Source organism: Notechis scutatus, chromosome Z, assembly GCF_049901735.1.
Source record: "Notechis scutatus isolate UNSWTSFEM ecotype Mainland chromosome Z, rNotScu1.2, whole genome shotgun sequence".
NCBI lineage: Eukaryota > Metazoa > Chordata > Lepidosauria > Squamata > Elapidae > Notechis > Notechis scutatus.
The window spans coordinates 125,579,421-125,597,006 of record NC_142025.1 but is presented as its reverse complement, the minus strand read 5'-3'; the positions used below and the strand labels follow the sequence as shown (position 1 = coordinate 125,597,006).

Below are 17,586 nucleotides of genomic sequence, written 5' to 3'. Positions count from 1 at the left end.
CCTGGCTGATGCCACCCACAAACCCAAACTATGGTTAAGATACATCGATGACACATTTGTGATTTGGCCCCATGGAAAAGAAAACCTAAACAATTTCCTAACACACCTAAACAGCACACACCCCAAAATCAAGTTCACCATGGAAACGGAAACAAACAAACAACTACCATTCTTAGATGTACTAATCTACAAAAAAACAGATGGCACACTAGGACACACCATATACCAGAAGAAAACACACGCCAACAGCTACCTCAATGCCCAATCCCACCACCACCCAGCATAGATAAACTCCGTGGCCAAAACACTAATCACCAGAACCAAACGCTTGGCAGACAAGACACACATAAAGACTGACTGGCTAAAGTACTGACAGCTAACAGCTTCCACAAAAGCAAAATCACTGGCTTGATCCACAAAAAACACACTGAGAGTACTATACATGTAAGTACCCAAAAACTTAAGAAAACATATGTGTATATATATATATATATGTGGATCTTTGGTTTGGGTTTTCCTCGAGATTCAGAAGTATCTAGGCAATGTTGGCGAGGTCCCACTGCCATCTTCAGGCTGGTGCTGCGCTTAGTGCCAGTGCAAACACTGCTTGCACTGGCACTAAGCCGAAAGCACCAGCCTGAAGATGGCGAGTGGGACCTCGCCAAACGTTGCCTAGATACTTTGAATCTTACGCGGGAGAAAACCCGAATAACCAAAGATCCACATACAAATACCCGATGAACCTCAGAAAACAAATATATATATATATATATATATATATATATATATATATATATATATATATATATATATATATATATATATGTATGTATGTATGTATGTATGTATGTATGTATGTATGTTTGTGTGTGTGTGTGTGTGTGTGTGTAGCTATCTAGCTGTCCCTCTAGCTATCCAGCTATCCAGATGTTGATCTGTCCCTCCCTCCTTCCGTCCATCCATATCTATCTATCTATCTATCTATCTATCTATCTATCTATCTATCTATCTATCTATCTATCTATCTATCTATCTATCTATCTATCTCATCTATCTCTAGCTACCATCTATCATTTATCATCTAACTATCATCTATCTCAGTCTATTTTATCATCCATCCATCCATCTCTCCAGGTAGCTATCAAGCTGTCTGTCTGTCTGTCTGTCTGTCTATCTATCTATCTATCTATCTATCTATCTATCTATCTATCTATCTATCTATCTATCTATCTATCTATCTATCTATCTATCCATCCAGATATTGATCTGTATCTCCCTCCCTTCCCCCATCCCTTTGTCCATCTGTCCTTCCATCCATCCATCCATCCATCCATCCATCCATCCATCCATCCATCCATCCATCTATCTATCTATCATCTATCTATCATCTATCTATCATCTATATATCTAGCTAGCTAGCTAGAGATCTCAACATCTGTGTGATGCCTTTGTAGCCTTCCCAGATCTTTCCTCATATTAAGTCTGCCTCTTTCAGCCCACTGCATAATTTCTTCACTGTGGCTTTGGAACCACAGAGCTCTTAGGAAATTTTCTGTTGAAACGTAACCACACCAATTTCACCAGATATATGAATACCATATTTAGTAGACAGTTGCCCCTTCTTCCTCTTTAATCCCACCTGTGACCCATTGGAGCTTTATATATTGATCCTGAAGGCACCTTGAAGGACAGACAGTATTTCTGGAATAGAATAGGAAGTCCTTATCATTCAAGACTAGACTGAGGCTGGGTAAGTTGGAGGTGTCTTTATCTTTGAAATACTCCCCTAGAATTGTTTGTTTACTGTTTGAGGAAACTGAAATTAAATTATAAATGAAGCTACAAAAATATAAATGAAGCTTTTACAAAAGTTGATTCTTGTTTCTTAGTTTCAGGAAGCCATGTGGTGCAGTGATAAAGATGCTGGATAAATATCTTCAGCCACTGAAATTCATTCAGCTAATTTGGGCCACACATTCTCTCTTGTTCCAAATAACCTCACAAAGACAACATTGAGAAAAAAAAATAGGAGGAGGAAGTGCTAGACAGGCCATCTTGGCACTAGTACAATAGATGGAATGTAAATCTAATGAATGAATAAAAAGAAATAGGGCACAGCTAGAGAAAAACAATCTATATCTATATCATTTATAGATATAGATATTTATAGATACCTATATGTCTGTCTGTCTGTCTGTCTCTCTCATCTCTCATCTCTCATCTCTATCTTCATCTAACACTCTCTATATCTATCTCTATATCTCTATTTCTCTATATTTAGCTATCTATACCATGCATATCTATTACTATATATCTATATCTACATCTATTATCTATGTCCATCTATCTCTCTGTGTGTCTCTGTCTGTCTATCTCTTTCTCTCTCTCTCTCTCTCTCTCTACATCTAATCTATATCTAATCTATATCTAAATATAAAAAGCATCATGGTATCAGCACCAAGAAAGGTAAAAGAAGGACAGCAAGAAAGCAGGAAAGGATGAACAAAAATAGTGGTTTCCAGCAGGAAGTACTGAAATGATATTTATTACACTGAGCACAGAAATAAAGAGTAAGTAACCAACGAATCAAAGTTAAAGTGTTCTCTGAATGAATAAAGATTGGAAAAATGGGATATCTGAGCAATAGTTTTAGTTTATAACATCTTATTTATATATGAGGGCTATCCACAAAATAGATTACGTTTTCGTCTGTAGCAAGAAGGGGCGGAGCTAGTGCAGCCATCTTTGGTCTGTGCGTCCACCGCTCAGTCTGTATCTAGTCGTGCTAGTGGGAGGTTCGTGATCATTGCCCGTTATTTCACAGCAAACGTTTAAAATGTGTGCTGCAATGAAAATCCCTTGAGTTGTGAAGTGCGATCAGTGATAAGGTTTTGTTGGCAAAAAACCATAAACCGATTGAAATTTTTGGCAACAGTGTGAAGTGTATGGGGACAACATCATCACTGAAGGTGGAGTGCACCAATGGTGCATTAAGTTTAAAAATGGCCGAACTGCGGCACTCGAGAAGTCCTGAATGCTTTCAAGTGGGAGATTTTTCCTCATCTGCCCTACAGCCCCGATCTTGCACCAAGCGACTACCACTTGTTTCCGAGGATGAAGACCTGGCTTGGAACACAGCGCTTTGACGCCTGAGATTTGAGCCAGTCAGTCACGCCTGCCCGCAGTTCCATGTCATCATCAAAGCGCTGTGTTCCAAGCCAGGTCTTCTTCCTCAGAAACAAGTGGTAGTCGCTTGGTGCAAGATCGGGGCTGTAGGGTGGATGAGGAAAAATCTCCCACTTGAAAGCATTCAGGACTTCTCGAGTGCCGTAGTTCGGCCATTTTTAAACTTAATGCACCATTGGCACACTCCACCTTCAGTGATGATGTTATCCCCATACACTTCACACAGTTGCTGAAAAATTTCAATCGGTTTATGGTTTTTTGCCAACAAAAACCTTATCACTGATTGCACCTCACAACTCGAGGGATTTTCAATTGCAGCACACATTTCAAACGTTTGCTGTGAAATAATGGGCAACGATACGAACCTCCCACTAGCACGACTAGATGCAGACTGAGCGGCAGACGCACAGACCAAAGATGGCTCTGCTAGCTCCGCCCCTTCTTGCTACAGACGAAAACGTAATCTATTTTGTGGATAGCCCTCGTGATTCTCATTTTAAGATATTCTAAGCTAGTGACTCATTCTAAGATATTCTAAGTCAATAACATTATATAATATTCCAATTGCCTATTGTCAATAGAATTTTGCATGCATACACAATTTGCCAATTATACATTTATTTGCCATGAATCTTCTGTATTGTCATTGTTGGCTGCCATATGACTATGTTGACTGGATATTTGTCTAGAATTGTGCTCCTTCTTCAATCAAACTGCTGCTGAGTGTTGTTAAAGTGGCACCCATGGTTGTTGTTACATAACAATCCAGCTGCTAGCTTCCCTGCTTGGTGTCTTTGTTCAGCCTTACCAAGTATATATTTCTCTAATAATATTTTCTTTGGCATGTTCTGTCTGTAATACTTCCATTCATTGTCTTCTCATTTGAGCTTCCAAGGAAAATTGTTATTCATTACTGATATTGATCTAATCAAATTGTTTCAGTACTTTGATCTGAGGTTGGGATTTTCTCTTTAATTTGCTGTCTTTCTGGACAACTGAAGGTGTTTTTCCTTTAGGATTCTATTTTCTTGCATGCACTGTGATAGTAGTTTTATCTTGTCTTATAGCAGGTTGGAAATTTCATGTCTGTTCTGTATCTCCTGTAGGAAGTAATTAAGTACAGATAAAATATACGTCCCTCTATCTGTACATACACATAGATGTATTGTATGCCTATATATGGATGTATGGAAATAGCCACAACTACAAACATCCACACAAGCACAGAGATACTCAAACATATTCATGCAACTAAACCAATTTAGTCTGTTTAATACTTGGAAAGGAAACCAACAGAAAATGAATTGCCTGTTGACTTAACTGGAAAGTTGAAAAAGTTTGATGAAGGCAATGACAAACTGTTTCTTAATAACTTACTAAGCATTGCATAATTGTGTCTAGTATATTTCTGCTTACTTTCATTCTTAGCTAAAAAGCTTCAAATTTTCTAGATTTTCCCCATAGGAAAACTGTTCTAATCCTTCAATTAAACTCCACCTTTATCATTTAATTGTACTAACCAAGAAAAGATTATGTTTCTAGCTTCCATGTCTCTTTATCAGGGGTAAAAGTAAATTTCCGTCCAACATCAGCCTGAATTCAATTAATTACACAGACATACTCACATGGTTTTATGGGAACCAATGAAGATTTGGTTTGCAATTGCTTTCTTCCAGGACGGACCTAGATAGATCACAGACAGACAGACAGATGGTAGATAGATAGATATTCTCAACACATTAACCCTCAGAAGTAGGTTGGACTATGAAAGCTTGAACTTCAGTATCCCTAATCCTACTCTACCATGTTGTCTCTATGCCACATTGGTTTAAGTGGTTGTGAACCATGCACAGTAAACATAGCTTTATGTTTAATATATGAATTATATTAGTTAATTAATATTAAGCTTAATAGTAAAAAAAAAAAAAACCTCTGGATATTCCGGTCAAAGAGAATATTTATAGTTCAGGGTTGAACTGTTGAGGCCTTATTTGCTAGCCAAACTTTCATGACCCAATTATGTTATCTTGTTGGGTAATGAAATGTTATCTAGCAAGTAATTAAACTCAAAAACCAACAAGAACTCCCCATTTTGGAAATTATCAGTTATGAGAAGTTTCAAAAGAGTGATCAGATATTATTAAATATTGACAGCTGCATATAATTTAGAAGTCAATTTTAGAGTGAGAAATCATGAAGTTGACTCCTAAAACATTTGAATAAAAGATACCAATGATGACAACTTCATTTTACTTTCCATCTCTTCCAAATACAGTACAGGTAGTCTTTGACTTACAATCACAACTGAGCCCAAAATTTCTGTTGTCAAACAAAACATTTGTTATTAGAATTCTTTATTGGCCAAGTGTGTTAGGTATAACATTGATACCAAATATGGTTTGGGTGAATAAATATATAAAACTTAGATATCATGGTTTAAGTGCTTATCGCTTTAAGCACAATGCAGCAGGCAATTAGCCGATTAAGGGTGCGGCTAGAAGTTACAATATAAGGAAGCATTAGAAGCTGGAAAGCTTACTGTCTGACTGTAACTGTAACTGTGTGTTGCTGCGACTAACTGTGATTACTGACTGTGAGTGCCTGTGACTGAACTGTTATTGTTTGCTACTGTTTGCTGATTTATTGCGTAATTCTACTGAATATCCAGCGTTTGTTTCTCTGGAGAGTGAAACCGGAGGAGGAGAAGATATCTTTGTCGGCTGATAAAGATATTGCAAGGACTCTTAACTTGGACTATACTAGTGAGTCTTACTGGATGGAAATACTGTGAATGAATTAATGGACTGAATGACAATGCTTAAACTCTAACTGGATTAAAAACTATTTAAACTACAAACAGTGTTTGTGTTCAGTGTGTGTATACTCTGGGGCCCTTCCGCTCTCCTTTGGTTGCCTGGCTTGACTACTGCTGCAATACTCTTCTAGGGGTTAATCCCCAAACCCTAACATTGGTTATGGGCCCAGCAGCATAGTCTAACTAACCAGGATATAGCAGACAGAGACAGAGAGAGTTGGTGTGAGTTGCACATTACTGTAAAAACAAACTGTTTTAATTAGTTTAAAATAGTCAAAATATCTGAAGAGTAATGGCACAAGTAAATTTGTCACAACTGTCCATGATATCCAGGCTGGATGGAACAAACTATGTTTCATGGTCAATGAAATGTAGTTTACTTCTACGCAGAGAAGGATTGTGGGACATTATAGCAAACCCACCAGATGTGAGTAGCTGGGATCCTGCTAATGATGATGATAATGAAAAGTTACAAGACTTTAAACTGAAGAATGAGCAGGCTTTATGCATCATAGGACTGACTCTCTGTGATCAGCAGCTTGTCCATATTCGTGGAGGAAGAAAATGCTGCAAACTGCTGGGAGAACCTCAGGAAGATTTATGTTCGGGACAGTGTAGGAGCACATATAAATCTTACACGGAAGCTTTTTCGAACGCATCTTCAGAGGAATGGAGATATGTTAGTTCATTTAAACTGTATGAAGAGCATTTTTCAAGAATTGCAAGAAAAAGAGCTTATATTTAATGAACTGCAACAAGTCTACATAATATTATCTTCATTAGATCAAAGCTATGATGACTATGTGACTTCGTTAGAGGTATTGCCAAAAGAAAGCCTCTCATTAACCGAGATTACAGGCAGGCTACTAGAAGAAGCCAGAAGAAGGCGTGAGCGTGACGAGCTGAGAGAAGATAAGAAAGAAGAGAAATTATCTTCAAAGCTTGAAAGAAACCAGCAAAGCAAAGTAAAGCACCCGGAAGAAGAGAATTTATCTTCAACGGCATACACAATTAAAAAGTGTTTTAATTGTGGAGGCAGAGGACATTTGGCAAGATTCTGTAAAAAGAAAAAGCCAGAATGTAAAAAGCCAAAGAAAGCATTTGAACTAGCCACGTTTAGCAACTCTGATGTGAAGAATAATTTATGGGTGGTTGACAGTGGCGCATCCCACTGCATCACAAGAGATAAGACAAAATTTATAAAAATGTCTAAAAGCTCTCAACATATATCTCTTGCTAACGGCTGGAACCTGAAAGCGAAAGGTCAAGGTTTTGCACGTTGTCCGTACATAAACCAGGATATAAAAATGTTGTATGTACCGCAACTAAAGTTTAATTTGCTTTCAGTAAGGGTATTAGATAAATTAGGTTATGTAATTACTTTTAAGGATAATAATTGCATAATTGAAAAAAGATAACAAAAGGGTAACTGCAGCTTTAAATGGAACATTATATGTCTTAGATAATAGTAAGAAAGGGGAGGCTCAAACTGTATTTAATAATATAAAGCCTCATGAAGAATGTATCCATTTATTGCATAGGCGTTTGGGGCATGTAAATTTTAAAATGCTAAAACGTACAATTGAGTTATCTGAAGGAATAAGGTTAAAACCTTGTGATAAATATTTGCGTTGTAATGTTTGCTGTGAAGATAAGAGCAAGGTATTGCCTGCAAATAGACTAAATGGTTTCAAAACAAAAGAACCTTTAGAAGTAGTATTTGCAGACATAATAGGTCCAAAGAAACCCAGTATGGGGGTGCTAGATATATACTGAGCATTATGGACCATTATTCTAGATATGGGTTTTGCTATTTAATGAAAAGCAAAACTGAAACATATCAACATTTTTTCAATTGGCTTAGGTTTGCTGAAAGAAAGTCTAAACGACAACTGATAACCCTGGTGACAGATAATGGTACGGAATTTATTAATAACAAATTCCAGAACAGACTTAAGGTAGCTGGAATAGAGCATAAGAAGTCTGCTCCATACAGGCCAGAACATAACGCTTTTATTGAAAGAAGAGGCCAAACACTACAGGCAATGGTTAGAACAATGTTAAATGATTCTGGGTTACCTGATTCTTTGTGGGGGAAGCTACAATGTGCTAATAACATATTGAACAACGTTGTTAATACAACAACAGGTGAAATTCCATTCACCAGGTGGCATGGCAGGAAACCTGATCTAAGTTACCTGCACACATTTGGTGCACCAGCATGGGTGCATATTCCTGCACAAATCAGAAAAAAAGGGCAACATAGAGCTAAAAGATTTTTCTTTGTTGGTTATCAGGCAAACCATAGGGCATATAGATTTTGGGAGAAAGGCACATCTAAAGTGTTATGTAGTGCTAGTGCCCAATTTCTAGAACATGAAGGATGGGAGAAATTAGAACAGGATGCCAATAAAGATGTAATTATTGAATCCTATAGAAATCCCATTAGTTATCCCTGTAGCTTTAAAAATAAAGTAAAGAGACAAATACAGGATGAAATAGTGCCCATAAAGGAAGAAACAGATTCAATAGCTGAACAGGATGAGGAAGATGAACAGGTAGTAGTTCAACAAAGTCCTCCTGTAAGCCCTGTAATTCCCAGAAGAACTACACGTGTATCTAGACCGCCTGATAGGTACCAGGCTAACACAGTGTACCAGATTAATGAAGTTCCTAATTCTGTTGAAGAAATTAAAAAGTATCCTAATAAGGAAAAAGAAAAATGGTATGCAGCAATGAATAAGGAACTGAATTCATTAAGAGATATGAAGGTGTATGAAAATGCCAAATTACCTGCAGGAAAGAAATCCATTGGCTGCAAATGGATATTTAAGGTAAAAATAGATAAGGATGGTAATTTAATCCATAAGGCAAGGTTAGTAGCCCAAGGTTTTAGGCAAAATGCTAATGACTATGATGAGGTGTTTGCACCTAGTCTTAAGGCAGCAACCTTGAGGGCAGCTTTAGTGTGGGCAGCTAGTAAAAACTATATAGTTAACCATCTAGATGTGGAAACTGCTTACTTGCACGCCCCATTAAAACATATTATTTATATGAAAAAACCTGTTGGTATTAAAAGTGAAAATAAGGATAATAATGATTGTTGGTTGTTAAAGAAAAGTCTCTATGGTCTTAAACAATCAGGCTATGAATGGAACCAGTATATTGTAAAGGAACTAGAAAATATAGGATTTAAAGCTGGTTTAGCTGATCCATGTCTGTTTAAGAGGGTGACAAATGGGAAAGTATCATTATTATTACTATTCACAGATGACATTGCATTGATAACTGAAACTAATGATGAAGCAAATAAAATAATAGCATCATTAGGAAAGAGAATAAAGATCAAGCAATTAGGGGAGATAAAGAAGTATCTCGGTTTGAATATAAAGAAAACACGGAAAGGTTTTAAGATATCTCAGGAAGATAAGATAAGCAAATTGCTAAAGATTACAAGATGGAGCTTTGTAAGCCAGCTAAGACTCCAATGAGTCAGGAGTTTAGCAACACTGATGAACAAAGCCCTGAGTTTGATAAGGTGATTTATCAATCTTTAATTGGTAGTTTGAGTTATATTAGTAATTGGTCTAGACCAGATATATCGTACTGCGTGAATCAGTTGGCTAGATTCAATTCTGCACCATGTGAAAGACACTGGATTGCAGCTAAGAGGATATTAAGATATCTTAAAAGACAATGAATTATTCATTGTATTTAGAACCAAAGGGTGATTTAATTCTAAGTGCATATGCAGATGCTAGCTTTGCATCAGAAAGAGACACTAGAAAGTCGACTTCAGGAACAGCCATAATGCTGGGTAAGACATTAATAGGCTGGAAGTCAATAAGACAACAGCATATAAGTTTGTCTACTATGGAGGCAGAATTCTCCTGTTTATCATTGTTATGTACAGAATTAATAATGTATAAACAAATGTTAATTGATATAGGTATAACAGTAGATTATCCTATAATTATACATGAAGATAATCAGGCAGCAATTCAAATGGCCACAAATATTGGAGTAAAAACAAGGAGCAAACATACAGATCTAAGATACCTAAACGTGAGACAATCTGTAAGAAGTAAGATGATTCAGCTAGAGTACTGTATGTCGGAGGACAATTTAGCTGATAATTTTACTAAAGCCCAAGGTGCCAGTAAGCACCAGGAGAGTTGTGAAAAATATGGGGTTAGATTAGTAAGATATTATATATTTATTTCACCCAAAAGGGGAGTATGTTAGGTATAACATTGATACCAAATATGGTTTGGGTGAATAAATATATAAAACTTAGATATCATGGTTTAAGTGCTTATCGCTTTAAGCACAATGCAGCAGGCAATTAGCCGATTAAGGGTGCGGCTAGAAGTTACAATATAAGGAAGCATTAGAAGCTGGAAAGCTTACTGTCTGACTGTAACTGTAACTGTGTGTTGCTGCGACTAACTGTGATTACTGACTGTGAGTGCCTGTGACTGAACTGTTATTGTTTGCTACTGTTTGCTGATTTATTGCGTAATTCTACTGAATATCCAGCGTTTGTTTCTCTGGAGAGTGAAACCGGAGGAGGAGAAGATATCTTTATCGGCTGATAAAGATATTGCAAGGACTCTTAACTTGGACTATACTAGTGAGTCTTACTGGATGGAAATACTGTGAATGAATTAATGGACTGAATGACAATGCTTAAACTCTAACTGGATTAAAAACTATTTAAACTACAAACAGTGTTTGTGTTCAGTGTGTGTATACTCTGGGGCCCTTCCGCTCTCCTTTGGTTGCCTGGCTTGACTACTGCTGCAATACTCTTCTAGGGGTTAATCCCCAAACCCTAACAAAGTGTGACTGGACACACAAGGAATTTGTCTCTGGTACATAAGTTCTCAATGTACATACAACAATAGTGACAGATCATTATCATAGTCATCGTAAAAATATATTCATCATAAAACATTAGATACAACACTTAGTGATAGTCATGGGATACTAAATAAGCAATCAACATAAATCATACTAGGATATAAGTAAACAGTATAAATTGTAAGATACAAGCAATGAAGTTATAGTCAAGAAGATAAGGAGATAGGCAATAAAGAAGATGAGAATAATGATCGTAATACTGCCTTACTAGATAGTTTGACAGTATTGTGGGAATTAGTTGTTTAACAGAGTGATGGCATGGGGGAAAAACTGGTCTTGTGTCTAGTTTTGCCCCATTTTACAACATTTTGTAAAAGTGAATCACTGCAGTTGTTAAATTAGTAACTTGGTTATTAAGTGAATCTGGCATCCCCTTGTTTGTCAGAAATTGCAAAATGTAATCACATGACCCTGGGACATAGCAACCACAATAAATGTGAACCAGTCGCCAAGCATCTGATTTTTGAATGCATGACCATGGGAATGCTGCAAAACTATGGAAAATGATCATAAGTCACTTTTTTTCAGTGCCATTGTAACTTTGAACAGTCACTAAATGAACTGTTGTAAGTCAAGGACTATTTTAGTGCCTCTGATAGTCCACCAAAACATTGATCTCTCTTCTCTCCTTGTTTTCAGGTGTCCCTTTTGAGTCATCAACATGAGAATGCCTTTTAAAGGATATGAATTGGTCCTTTTCTTTGTTCTAGCTGTGGTGCTGTTACCAGGTGCCTATGCTCCTGATTATCCGACCTTCTTGAGACAGCATTATGATAATCCAAAGAGCAACGTTGGAAACCGCTACTGTGACACCATGATGCAAAGACGGGGGATGACCAGGCCAGTCTGCAAGGACAAAAATTCCTTCATTCATGGCACTAAGAAAAACATCAATAAAGTGTGTGGTTCCGGAGGTGTGCCTTATGGTAATGGGCTTCGGCGTAGCCGTAACCGATTTTCGGTCACTACCTGCAAGCACAGAGGGGGCTCCAACCGTCCACCTTGTAGATACAGTGAAAACACTTCATCAAGATTGATTGTTGTGCGTTGTGCAGGTGGAAGACCTGTGCACTTTGATGAGAGCCAGATTTGAAGCAGCTGACTCAAGGGCTCAGCTTATTAGGACAGCCCCTTGCTTTCCCACTGAATAAGGAAACCCCTAGTTAGTCCTTATGGTTTTCTGCAGATTTGCAGTTATTATTTTCTTCTTCTGCATTTGTTGAATAGCCTTGCAATTTTCTTAGACTAAAAGAAAATTAAAAAATCAAGCACAACCAAATGCACCATTTAAGCTTGCAATATATACCCTAATGCTGTGTGATTCAAGGAAATTCAAATAAATAAATGTTGCATAAGATTTTATTGTGTGCAGTTTTATTTCATAAATATTGCTTTAATTGAGGAAATGAAGGGATTCCATGAGCATTACATGTATGAACTCATCTCTCACCTCACCTGAACAAAATAGAACAGAATAACAGAGTTGGAAGAACCTTGTCGATCATCTAGTCCAACCCCCCACCCAAGAAGGAGAACCGACACTATTTCTGACAGATGAAAGTTTAATCTCTTCTTGAATGCTTCCAGTAATGAAGCTCCCACAACTTCTGAAGGCAAACTGTTCCATTGGTTGATTGTTCTCACTGTCAGAAAATTTCTCCTTATTTCCAGGTTGAACCTCTCCTTGGCCAGTTTCCATCTATTATTCCGTGTTTGGCTTCAGGTGCTTTGGAAAATAGCTTGACCCCTTCCTCTTTGTGGCAGCCCCTCAAATATTGGAAGACTGCTATCATGTCTCCCCTGGTCCTTGTCTTCACTAGACTAGTCATGTCCAGTTCTTGCAACCAGTCTTCATATGTTTTAGCCTCCAGGCCCCTAATCATTTTTGTTGTTCTTATCTGCACTTTTTCTAGAGTCTCAACATCTTTTTAATAGTGTGGTGACCAAAACTGGACGAAGTATTTTAAGTATGGTCTTACTAAGGCTTTAAAAAGTGATATTAGTACCTCACATGATCCTTCTCTATGCATTTAACTACACACAGAGTTGCTAACTAAACAGCATCAATTTCCTAAAAATGTTTCACATGCAAGTATTTGCCCACAAGGTATTATGAATGAATGCTGTAACTACTGTTAACTAAAGCAGTAATAATATGAAGTTTAAAGCCAGAAAAAAGATCCATAGTTTTTTTTTCAAAAAACTTTTGTTCCTCAAATTAAAAGCGTAAAAGTTTGACTTTGAAATTTGATCAAAGTGCAGCACAATTTAATCTACAAGTTGAAATCTCAATTCTATTTGAATCCTAGAGTTTATTTATTTTATTTATTTATTTTCGTTTGTGTTTCGTTTGTCAAGCATGTATGAGAAAACAAGCATAAGTATGAACATAACATATAAACATATAAGTATAAACTGGTATAAGTATGTATAAATGGGAACAGTAAAACTATATATATATGTTTTCGTAGATTTTCATGGGTACAGGTATTCAGGTCTTGGCGTGTTCGGGTCTTTTCCCATGTAAGATTGAGAGTATCTTGGCAACGTTTTGATGAGGTCCCACTCACCATCTGCAGGCTGGTGCTTTCGGCTTCGTGCTTGTGCGAGCAAAGCGTGATCGGAGCTGCCATCTCCTTATATATACTGGTGGGGAGTTTGGCTGTGTTGTCATTTCTTGATTGGTTGATGGAGTTGAACTCAGGAGGTTACACCACAAAGCCTCAGGATGTTGCAACACAGCCAACGACCCAGGAGTTTACAGCACAAGACCCAGGATGTCACAACAATAGAACTCGGAAGGTCATCACACAGCCCAGGACACAGGTCATTACAACTCAGGAGATTACAGCACAAGACCCAGGATGTCAAAACAATAGAACTCAGAAGATCATCACACAGCCCATTACCCAGGTCGTTACAACACAGGAGGCTGATAGACACACAGCCAATACTTCAGGCACACATGTTCTTACGAAAAAGCCAGCCAAATCTGCAAACATCAATTCCATCAACCAATCAAGAAATGACAACACAGCCAACCTCCCCACCAGTATATCTAGGGAGACAGCCTATTGCTGTGCCAGAATGGTTTTTTCTTCATCCTGATTGGTTGGGAGTCTTGGTCTGTGTTTATTGGTCTCGGAGTTTGCTGTGTTCTGCTTGATGGGTGTCTCTGATATCTTCTGTCTGTTTTTTGGCTCTTTTTGTATCTTGATTGGCTGGCAGCATTGTGTTACTTTAATGGAGGCCTTTAGTGCAGCTTGGCTTCGGGTAAATGGACGGCTATCATTAGTTAGGAAGCTAGGTTTCATCTGGGTGCCTGGTTGGGGTGAGTTTGAGCTGGAGGTATCAGGGGGGATCTGTTTGTGCCCAGGTGTTTGCCTGGCTAGTGGTGTGGAGATTTTTGTTTGTTTGTGAGTGCAGGCTTCCAAATAATTGACAGTCTGGTGGAAACATCTCTTCTATTCATGCTTTCAGGTCTTTTTTCAATCTCTATGGCTTCTCTGATAATTCTGTGGCTGGGGTTTTCTATAGTGGCTAGGGTTTTGGTGCCATTGAAGTTGATGCTATGACCTGTGGCTTTCATGTGTTGGACTAGTGAGGAAGTGTGTTCCAGCTTTTTTACTGCATTTTTGTGTTCATCCAGGTGGGTACTTATTCTTCTATTGGTCTGTCCAATGTATGTGGCTGGGCATGATGCACAGGGGACTTTGTATATGCCTTGGTTTTCCAGGTCAATTTTATCTTTGGGGTTTCTTAGGATGGCTGCTATTTTTCTGTCTGTTTTGAAGGCAGTGTTGATGTGATGCCTGTGTAGTATCTTACTGATTTTGTCTGTAGTACCTCTTATGTAGGGCAGGACAGCTGTTCCATAAGTCTATTCATCTTCATAACTTGACTCACAGGCGAACACAATACAGAAGCCTGATGATGGCAGATGAGATTCTGCCGAAACGTTGCTACAACTTTAAAAGCACAAGTATAATGACGTGGGAAAATACCCAAACAAAGCTGAATAACATACATGTAAGTACCCACGAAAAATTTAAGAAAACATACACACACACACACACACACACACACACACACACACACACACACACACATACATATATACATACATACACATACATATAAATAGGTTTAAGTATGACCATGTATATATACATAATAAATGAGTATGAATAAATGGGAACAGTAGGACAGGGATGGTAGGCACGCTGGTGTGCTTATGCACCCCCCTTACAGACCTCTTAGGAATGGAATGAGGTCCATGGTAGACAGTTCAAGGTTAAAGTTTTGGAGTTTGAGGACGTAACAACAGAGTCAGGTAGTTTGTTCCAGGCGTTGACCACTCTGTTTCTGAAGTCATATATTTTCTGCAATTGAGTTTGGAGTGGTTTACTTTGAGTTTGTATCTATTGTTTGCCCATATGTTATTGTGGGCATAATCCCTAAACAGCTGGAGCATCACTTGAACACCACTAGCATTGACAAATTCACCATCAATCAATTGCAAAAGGCAGCTTTACTTACAATATCTTACATCCTGCAACAATACTTTTAAACATCATCAAATATCCAGATCTGCCTATTCCAAATCTGGTTTGAACATCTGGCTGACTGTGCAATGAACAATAATAACCCATGAAAGAATTCTCCAGGAGCTCTGACTGGAAAGATTGATAAAGATTTTTTTTTAAAAAAAAAAAAATTAAAAGTAACCACAGAAAAATTCTGGAGACATGTTGAATGTAAAGCAAAAAATAAAAAGTCCCATTCAGAATTAATAAGTGACATGGCAGACATAATGGCCATTGTTGCCCTTATAACTGTTATCGCAATCATGTATCATAATTTTCTTGAAAACCTACTTGGGCATGTGTAACTTTGCATAATTAAATAGTATGCAATTTTTTTATCATTTGATCCCTTTTCAAAAATAGGTACATAGTTTATTGTAATAGTTTGAAGGGTACCAAATCATCTTTTTTTCCCTTGAAAGTATACAGAACTGATTAGCATGGACTGACAATGATGGATTGCACATGGGGATTAGGCACAGTGCTTCAAGCATAGGGAAGCATAGGAAAAAATGTTAAAATTTGGCAGATGAAAATGGAAGAACATCCTGTCTTCCAGGATGTGTAGAAACATTGCACAATGTAGAGCACATTTACTGTCCAACATTCCAATAGAGAGTAATGGCTGGCTATTATTCTTCAGGAAATATAATCTTTCTATCCCTTAGAAAATGGCATATCATTCTTTATTTTTATTGACTTATCTGAAGTTTGGTGATGTAATCCTACATTTTTTTCACTATTTTCCATGATGCCTGATGGAAAGCTCTCTAGATAAACCACAACTGAAAACTCTCAAGCAGACAACTTTCACCCTTCTGGTCTGAAGGCCCTTCTGGCCCTTCTGTATCTTGCAATAGATAAGATGCTTTATTTGCGTTCACAGGGAGGACTTCTCTATCACTGAAGTGAAGGTATGAATAGTGTGAGTTGACACAAGCTGAGTAGAATGCCACAAAGATTGTCCAATGAAATTCTGTTTTGTCTTATTCCCCACTAGAAATTATCTAAAGAAACCCCTATGCTTTGAAACACCAGGAAAGAAGCTCATCTACAGGTGGCATTTTGCAAAAGAAGGAAGCCACCCTCCTTGGCTGGGCCTCTGCCTCACTGGCAGTTGGGAGATTGCAGCCCTCTCCTGGCTCTTGCTAGGGTTTGTAGAAGCCAGCCCCTTGCATGCAGGCAGCAGCTCCTGGACAAGAAAAGGGAATGGACTAGCATGGACTGACAATGGGAGCTTAGACACAGGATTAAGAACAATGATTTCGGCATCATGAAGGCATAGGAAAGAATGTTAAAATTTGGCAGATGAAAGTGGAAGAACATTTTCTATTCCATGACTTTTAGAAATATTGCCCAATGCAGAGGACATGTATTATCCAAATATTCCAACAGAGAAGAATGGCCAGTTTTTAATCTTAAGGAAATCTAATCTTTCTATCTCTAAGAATATAGCTCATCATTCCTTATGTTTATTCATTTATTTGAAGTTTGACAGTGTAATCCTATATTCTTTCACTACTTCCCATGATGCTTGATGCCACCCTCTCTATTTATTTTATTTATTTTATTTATTTTATTTATTTTATTTATTTTATTTATTTATTTTATTTATTTTATTTATTTTATTTATTTTATTTATTTATTTATTTATTTATTTATTTGATTTGCCAATTGTTTACAAGATAATAAGTATAAGTGTATACATAGTTGTGAATACATGAAATGGGTACATATAAGAAAAATAAAAGAAGAATAAGAGAAACAATAGGACAGGGACGGTAGGCACGTTGGTGCGCTTATGCACGCCCCCTACAGACCTCTTAGGAAAGAGGTGAGGTCAATAGTAGACAGTCTAAGGTTAAAGTTTTTGGGGTTAGGGGAAGAAACTACAGAGTCGGGTAGAGTATTCCAGACATTGCCACTCTATTGCTGAAGTCGTATTTCCTGCAATCAAGTTTGGTGCAGTTAACTTTGAGTTTGTATCTATTGTGTCCTCTTGTGTTGTTATGGTTGAAGCTGAAGTATTCATTGACAGGTAGGACATTGCAATGTATGATTTTATATACCATGCTT

General features: G+C 37.6%; 1 protein-coding gene across 1 annotated transcript; it reads left to right on the top strand.

Annotated features, from left to right (window-relative positions):
* Window positions 1–1,640: 1,640 nt before the first annotated feature.
* Window positions 1,641–12,281, top strand: LOC113431965 (angiogenin-2-like). The gene is made up of 2 exons (XM_087945515.1): window positions 1,641–1,750; window positions 11,564–12,281. Exon 2 carries the CDS (start codon window positions 11,586–11,588, stop codon window positions 12,015–12,017), a length of 432 nt encoding a protein of 143 aa, XP_087801641.1. The 5' UTR covers window positions 1,641–1,750; window positions 11,564–11,585; the 3' UTR covers window positions 12,018–12,281.
* The last annotated feature ends 5,305 nt before the right edge of the window (window positions 12,282–17,586 follow it).

Bases quoted from the DNA above. Each gene is read 5' to 3' on its own strand.
- LOC113431965 (XM_087945515.1), top strand. From the start codon at position 11,586: ATGAGAATGCCTTTTAAAGGATATGAATTGGTCCTTTTCTTTGTTCTA.